General features: G+C 36.2%; 1 protein-coding gene across 8 annotated transcripts in view; it reads left to right on the forward strand.

Moving 5' to 3' along the window:
• The window catches only part of CACNA2D1 (calcium voltage-gated channel auxiliary subunit alpha2delta 1), a 478,954-nt gene extending 474,331 nt beyond the window's left edge, over positions 1 to 4,623 (forward strand). For all 8 annotated transcript variants that reach the window (XM_072759815.1, XM_072759809.1, XM_072759808.1 and 5 more), the window contains one exon: positions 489 to 4,623. In XM_072759815.1, coding sequence (XP_072615916.1) covers positions 489 to 605 — 117 coding nt within the window. In that variant the 3' untranslated portion in view covers positions 606 to 4,623. The remainder of the gene's footprint in view (positions 1 to 488) is intronic.
• Positions 4,624 to 8,795: the final 4,172 nt, after the last annotated feature.

Here is an 8,795-nt window from a genome sequence, read left to right on the forward strand (position 1 = left end):
CTTTGAAATTGGATATAAAAGATTTGGAAAATAGAGAAAATCATTTCTCAAATTGACTTTACCAGTTACAAACTTTATCTTATTGAGAATAGTTCTAAAATCATTAATTCTTGGGAATTCTAAGCCGATAGAAAATTTTTACTCCTTCTTTTTATAAATATACAGGAATATCTGGTACTATGAAAGTTTTTTATTTATTTAGCATCTGGTATATTACTCAAGAGCATTTATTATTAAGGTATTTTCTTTCTTAATCATCAGAATCTGCAACTCAAAATTTAAAGCATTCTTGAAATGGTACTAGGGAAATCACTTTATTCAAAATTGTTGAACTATAAAATCTAGGGTAATATAATTTTTTTGGATTCAAATTAAAGCCCTTTTATCAGGTGAGTTCAGAAGTGGCTTGAACACGTGTGCTCTGAAAGATGGCTTACTAGATACTTCTTCAGGATTTTTTTTTTCCTTTTTTTTTTCCCCCCCAACAGGAGGATTATACCGACTGTGGTGGCGTTTCTGGATTGAATCCCTCCCTGTGGTCCATCATTGGAGTCCAGTTTGTACTACTTTGGCTTTTATCTGGCAGCAGACACTGCCAGTTATGACCTTCTAAAACTCAGTCTGCATAATTAAACTCCAGACCCTGCCAAAACATGAGCCCTCGGTTGCATTAAAATAGGGTCAACTGTGGAACGAGCAGAACATTAGCTGGGCCCATACCATGGCATAAATCTAAGGCGCAGACTCATATGGCACCCACTGGCTGCATGTCAGGGTCTCAGATCCTTAAACTTGTGTGAATGCTGCATCATCTATGTATAACATCAAAGCAAAATTCTATACATGCTCTATTGGAAAATTGGAGAGCTTGTTGTTTGCGTTGTTGGTGATTATATGTAAAAGGGCTCCCCACACTGTTTATGAATCATACAAATTGTCTTGACCTGGAATTTTGACTTGCTGCAATTCTTGTTCTTTTACTAAGAAAATCTCTAGATGGGGAAAAAGGAGTGATTTTTGCCTTCACGTATTCTTCTGTTAAAAATTATTTCCTGCTCTGAGTAGTTATAATTGAAAAACAAAATAGAAAAAGCGAGATTGATGGGATCTGTTGAAATAATAATAATAATAACAATGGCTAATTTTCTACCAAAAATAAAAATTTGCCATGAATAAAATGCCTTATGAAGAATGGCTTCCCCGCCAAAAGTATAACACAAATGATGACCAATTAAGTTTTGCCGGGGGTAAAGGATTGGTGTTTGAAAATCCTAACTAAGATAAACTATTAAACTAAAAGGTGCTTGAAGATGTAATTTGAACACGTGACCTATTTCCTCATAAATGTAAGCCCTTAATCAATGCTTTGATGTAATGTTTCTTTTGTTCACAGTAAAGTTATGTAGTGCTAGCCAGATATTTCAAAATGCTCTAAGAGAAGCTTGTTGGGGGGAGGGGCAACGTTTTCTCTTGTGATAAATGAACTTTGGTTACCAAGGGTATTTTGCATGATGCTGCTGCTATTTTAACTTTCGGTTTGTTTTCCTCTTACTGTAGAGTATAGTCCTTTGAAAAGTTAACCGAGTGACATTATTGTTATGTAAGACTCTGAACCTTGCGGTGTAATGCACTTAAGTCATCTTTAAAAATGTCGTTAAATTACTCTGAATATACTGTGCAATGTCAATGCCGAATGACTGGGGTAGGTAAATGGTGAAATGGGAATTCATGGATTTTATACAGACTCGTGCTTTTGCCTGAAAACCTATGTACAGATATTTTAAGTACATAAATCAGATTTGACACATTTATTTTTTGAAGAGTACATATATGTTCTCAATGAAGATTTACACTAGGTTTCCTCTTTGTTCGTTTGAATAGTAGCACGTACACTGCAGACGTTTCTGCTGCTGCTGCTTCTCGCCCTCCGTTTTAAAGGGTACGATCACTTGACCAAAATTTCCATGCAGTTTGATGAGGGTTTTATAATTAACCTGAACAAATAGGAAACCTTGAATCTGTATGTATGCACATGAATACTTGATTGTGAATAATCAAAGTTGTTTTTATACAGCCTCATTGGTGAAAATGATTAGTGTAGTAAATCGGATATTTCATTATAGAGTAAATATGGTAGATTATTATTTATGCTTTTAAAAATAATTTTCAGGGGTAAACAGTGTTTGAAGAAAGGGTAAAAACAAAGAATGCGTAATTCTAGTTCATGTGAGTAATTCTGCCGAAGGCTGGAAGTATACAGATATTTTTTATGGTGAAATGCATCTGTTCTTATTTTGAACATGCCAAATATTGGTGTGTGTATATGCTGGAAATTTTCTTATACATCCTTTTTAAGTCCATATCTTCCTGACATCATCCAGCATGCTCTAATATGCTCCGCGTGTCAAAGACAGAACCCGAGTCGTTAGCCTAGTTTAAAAGATACCTGTTTTGTTTTCAGCTTTGCATCCATTTGTAATTCCCTCCCACCACCAATATACCCTAGGAACCATTTGTGTATATTTCCTTATTTAACTATTTTTTATTTAAAAACAGGGGTGGGGTGGGAATGGAATCACGTTGCCAGCTATTGTTCTAAGAATTGACATCAGTTACCATTTCTACCGCATTGTTGTGATTTTGTAGTCTCATTTGTAACTGGTATTGACATTTTAGAAAACACCAAAGTGATTTAAAAAAATAGAGAACTTCTCACTCTAGTAACACTATGTTGAGATCATGTTGTTTGTTGATTACATATTTAAAACGTATTGTTAACTTTTGCTAGACTATTTTAAATCAAGAAAGTGTTGGGAAGGGGATAACAATATAAAATCATGTTAGTTCGTGTGTATATATGACGCACATTCAAACAACTGAATTGCTTCCAGCATACAACAAACTACCTTAAAATTATCTTTAAAATCGATTTAGTATATTTTCATGGCTAATGTCACTGAAATAGTGTGTTTTCATCAACTACATTGTTGTTGCATTAATCACAGTTAAACTTGGCATCTCTTGGCAGGGTCCTATTGATTACATTTGCCATCAAAATATATTTACATGCACGAGTCTTGCTACGATCCTTTATTTTCTGTTATAAAATAAGCCTATATTTATGGGAACCACATACCTGGTAATAAATTGGGTAAAAATGTGCTTTCTGACTCAAAATTGGTCTCATGCCTAATACTAGTCTTCAAAACTTTTTGCATTTTTTCAAAGACAGTAACACTCATCCCATCAAATTGTTATATTTAATTTAGGATTTTTCTGTGAGCTCTAATTCTTGACAGGAACTTAAATTATAACCTGTTATAAATATTGATTTTCAAAGACAAAATGATACAAGGGATGGAGAAGAAAGCTTAAAAGAAAGCTCTTTGGCTTCTTTCATTCTCTACTCATCCAGTTTTATGTAGTTTGTCATTAAAACGAAATCAAAACAAGTCTTATATTGGTGTTGAGTAACAGGAATGACTTTTGCATTAATGGTTTCTTTATATTTTCTTCATTTGAACAACCAGCATTACTGCCAAACACCAATCGTGGTCCATATTTGTAACAGGTTTTTAACATGACATAGTTAGCAAGTTTGATTGAAGAGATTTTTAGGTCCTGGGCCTCTAAGACTTTAGTATGATCTTTTTTCATGTTTCTAATGCTTGAGGCGTTATTGCTTTACTTGGAAAAACAACAACGACAACAAAACAGTGTTGCTGCCATTTGTAAGTTTTCCTAGAATATTCCTTTTATTAACTTTAAAACTGGCCTTACTGGGTTCAAATAGGCAGTATCCCTTTTAAGTGACCTTTGCAACCCAAGTGTTACTTGCTTATTTGATGCTCTCTTCTATTTTACTTCTCATTCAAATCTTTCTCTCCACCAAAGCTTAAATTCTATGTCTTAATTTAAAACTCTAAACTATTCCATTAATCGTTAGTTGACATTAAAATATCTAGAGGTAGACAGTTTGACCTTGTGAAACACAATGAATGCTGTGACTTTTTCAAGCGTAGAATAGAATGATGATTTCACTTGCCCCCAACTTGAAATACTTTGTTACTATTTAGAACTTGTATTGTTTTCCCATTAGCAGAATGTTAATATTGCTAATATTTCGTGTACATTTCTGTACAGAACACATCAATACAACAGAAGTATCAAGTATTGAATAAATTCCAGAATTTCAAAGACTCAGAAAACACTTACCAAGAGTTTCCTCTACCTAATTTCTAGTTCACATAGTTAACTCAAAGAAATTCCACTGAGACTAATGGGATACTGTCTTGTGTAGATGCCAGTTGAGTTTACAGTGTGACCTAACAAAGCTGTCTTTTTTGTTGTGCTGTATGATGTTGGATCATGCTTTTTAGGGATACTTTTATTGAAATGCTCAGTGTGCATCCATGCAAAAGGCCAATTGGCTTTGTGAACAAAAGATCTTTTCTCCCCTTTATTATGTTCTCTTGACACTTTTGTGGAAATTAGCCTGATAAAAAACATTTTGTAAAAATTTGTATAATACTGTTATAAAAATATTTATAATCCCAGAAAATGTTGTGTTAAATCTTGTGCAAAAACAGTATATTCAGAATAAAAGTTTATCATTTAAAGTCACCGGTTTGGATTATTTAATTGCACAAAATCCAGTTGAAAGAGACAGAAGTTACTGCAAATATATTTTAATCAAGCCTTCCTGAGGAGAGAATTCAAAATAGTGAAGTAAAACTTGGGATTAGGCAACAAGTGCTTTTGCTATTACAACCTCAGCTCACAAACAAACAGATGTGCTTCTGACTCCTTTTCTAGCTCTGACCCTCCGCATATGGCTCTTGCCATCAAGGCATTTAGGAAGTTATTAATTCAGACTTTGGACTTCTGTTGAAAAAAAAAATCCTCAGCAGAAATAAAAATAATGTTTCCATGCTCCTAAAACCTTAGGAAAGTAGTTTGAAAGAGATCATTAGAATATCTAAAATGTGTGTATCTTTTACACATCTGATTTTTTAAATACTTCTCCTAGCTACGTTAGAGCAATCAGCAGCTGCAAAGTGAGGTCTAGTGTGAAGAATTAAACAAACAAAAACCTATTAGGTTTCTTTTACATTTACTCTAGCTTGTAACCTGCCGTCATATGCTCAACTAATAAATAAATTAATGAGCCTGATACCGTGTGAAATCTAGTGTAACGGAGACCTGCTTTTCCTTCTGGGAGCCCTCATATGAGAACAAAAATTACCACACGTGGGAGGAATGCAGTACGTGAATACCAACGATGGTGATTACTGGAAAAGCTGACCTCCAGTTTCTGATCAAGGCATTTTAACAGGAAAAAGCCTACATAAAAGTGTAAGGTGGATAACATTTGTGTTTTGAACATCTGGCTTCGTTTTTTTACCAATTTATCTCCTCAATCAATCCCCTTACTCCCCAGACACCCTCATTTCCTCTATCAATCATCTTGAACCCATCTCCACCTCTTCCCTTGGGACCTTGCTGCATCCATTCTCCTTCCTCAAGCATGTTCAGTCTCCCCTTCCCACAGGCTTACATCTTTCTGCCTGTGAACACATTGGGAACACCTCTATTTAAAACTGAAAAATTAAGCATTTACTGTTGTTGCCTCTTATCCCTCTTACTTCCCAGAGTTGTAAACCTAGAATTAAAATATTCCTTTGCATATCGACACACACATACTGGCAGTCTCTTCTGAAACTCAGCTCGGCAGGGACTCTACACAACCAGGACTTAGAATTTTAGATCTGAGAAGGCTCATTATCTCTGACCTTTAGCATGGGGCTACTACCACTGGAAAATTTTAGGTACCAGTATGAGGTCCGAAGAAATTTAAGTATTAGGCATCTTTTTAAAAATTTATCATTTAACATATAGTGTGCTAGAAGTTTCAGAGGTAGAGTTCAGTGATTCATCATATAACAGTGCTCATTACCTCAAGTGCCCTCCTAAAAGCCCATCACCCAGTTACCCCATCTCCCTACCCACCTCCTTAAAGGTATTGGCCATTTCTTAATGCTCAAAGGCTTTCTATATTAAAGTGGAGATATTCACAGAGACCCTACCTCATTTTCTATAAATTGGTATACAATCAACAATGCTGTTTATTTAATATCATTTTTTAGAGTAGATTCTACTTTTTTAAAATGAATATATATAAGGAGATTTAATATTACTGCCATAATTGGGCAACTAATATAATTTGCCACAATTAGTAGGAAAGGCCACAGTTTCATCTCTATTATCATGAAAAGAAATACATAAAATCCCTCAGCATATACCGCTGTCAAACATGCTAGAGTCAACACTTCTTCACCGTTATTGTAATGATAGGTTAGGCCGTTTTTATTTCTGTCACTAACGTTTTAAGGTGTAAACCTAGACTCCAACATCTCACTGTAAATTGTAGTTATTAACACATTTAAAAACATATTTACCAAATGTGTGCTCTTAAATTTCAAAGTTTGAGATTTTTAGGTTCGTAGGTTATTTTCCAAACTGCTTTATCCCATAATAGTTTTTTAGTGTCTCGGGATCATAATGTAATTTTAAATGTTTAACATTTTCACTGATAGAAGGACAATTTTCTTTCTTCTGTCTCATTGTTAGTGTATAGAAATGCAACTGATTTCCGTGTATTGATTACGTATCCTGCCACGTGTCGGGTTGCTGAGGCTAGGACTTCTAGTCTATGTTGAACAACAGTGGTGAGAGGGTGCATCTCTGTCCTGTTCCTGACCTTAGGGGAAAAAGCTCTCAGTTTTTCCCCGTTGAGGATGATATTTGCTGTGGGCTTTGCGTAGATGGCTTTTATAATATTGAAGTGTGTTTCCTCTATCCATACACCATGGAGAGTTTAATCAAGAAAGGATGCTGCATTTTGTCACACGCTTTCTCTGCGTCAATTGAGAGGATCATATGGTTCCTGTCCTTTCTTTTAAGGTGACATAACATGCTGATTGATTTGCAAATGTTGAACCACTACAATTTGATGCTTAGATTTGGATTCTGACTTTACCACTTATTAGCTTTGGAACCAGGTGCAAATTACACAATGTTTCCAAAACTCAGTCTCCTCTTCCATAAACTAGAATAACAGTAACTACATCATAGAGTTGCCATGAGGACTAAATGATATAAAAACACCCGTAAAGCACTGAGCAAGCACATGCCATCCAATAGCATTACAGGTGTTATCACAATCCTCTTCCTGGTCATCATAATCATCATTTTAGGCTGGAGCTTTTAAGACCCTAATTATCTTCAGGGTTAGCCATTTAAAGCTTACCTCATTTTTTTATTCAACTGCAGTGTTAGAAATGGAACCTTACACAGATTAAAATAGCAAAACACAAACAGTACCTTCCGTTATAGAAGTACCGGCTGGAAATACTGAAAATCTAGTAAGCATTTACAATAGTATGAAAAAGTGCTATGATCTAAGAAATAAATGGGACTATGGGAGCTGACAGTAAGAGAACCTGGCCAGAAGGAGCTGGACAGAGAAGTGCCAAGATTTCAAGCTGAGGCAAGGAGGTAGTAGTCCTGTAGCAAATAAGAGGTACATTCAAGGCACTGAAAGTAGCTGAATATGAGCCGAGGATGGCTTAAGGGGTGGATGGATGAGGAGTCTACAGAGGCAAAGGGCACAAAATTGGAGTCCTCTCTAGAATACACGGTGGCAGGAGGTGGGTGGTGGGTCAGGCAATTGGAAGCTGTGGAAAACTTTTAAGCAGAGAACAGTATGATCAGATTTGCATTGATGGATGCATTGTGGATGAAATGGGAGATCCTGGTAGAAGAACGTATATAGCAGGGAGGCCAGTTGAGCCTCTCATCAAGATGACAAACATGTTGACTGGCACAGGAAGCTTGACAACTAAAAAGTGGACTGATTTAGAAAGGAAAAAGGAGAGAACTCATGATTCACTTGTTGTACTGCAAGGACAAAATTCAGAATTACTTCCAGGGTTTTGAAGTTTAATTGTGGGGAGTTATACAGTCTCCAAAGGTAGGGAACATTGGAGGGTACTAGGGCAGGGATGAGACAGGCAGGACAAGTCCAAGAGAAATAATGAAGGAGAACTTCAGAAATACCGTAAATGAGTTTCTGTACATGCTGAGGATACGAAGAGAAGAGAGGGTCTCTGCCGCCCACCAGCATATAGGCCAGGATGAGGATTCTCAACACTAAATCATTTAAAAACTCTTAGTGGAATTTCTCTTGATTTCTTTTGGTTTGATATAAACACTGATACCCAGAACCTACTCTATTTCAGAATCTCAGGTGTTTTCACTGTGTAGCCAGAATTACACCGCTGGGCATTTTAGACTACAGGTACACCACTGGGCATGTTAGACTACAGGTACAATTCTGATGTAGGTAATTTCTGAATTATACTTTAGGAAACCCTATTCAGATGCAAGTTATTTGTTCCATATTAAATAAATCCCTTTTTGAACATGTATTTTGAAACACACTCTACAATCGTACCTCAATTCCAATATTTTTGAAGACTGTATTTTTTAAAGATTTTATTTATCTATTTGAGAGAGAGAGCGCGCACAAATGCCCCCAAGAGCAGGAGGGGCAGAGGGGCAGAGCAGGGAGCCTGATGCGGGGCTCCATCCCAGGACCCTGGGATCATGACCTGAGCCAAAGGCAGATGCTTAACCAACTCAGCCACCCAAGTGCCCTGAAGACTGTACTGCTTAATGTTAGATTTTTCTCTTTGGATCCAGATTATGTAGCTGTGCCTAGGATAATCAGGACC

This window comes from Vulpes vulpes, chromosome 5 (genome assembly GCF_048418805.1).
Source record: "Vulpes vulpes isolate BD-2025 chromosome 5, VulVul3, whole genome shotgun sequence".
Lineage (NCBI taxonomy): Eukaryota > Metazoa > Chordata > Mammalia > Carnivora > Canidae > Vulpes > Vulpes vulpes.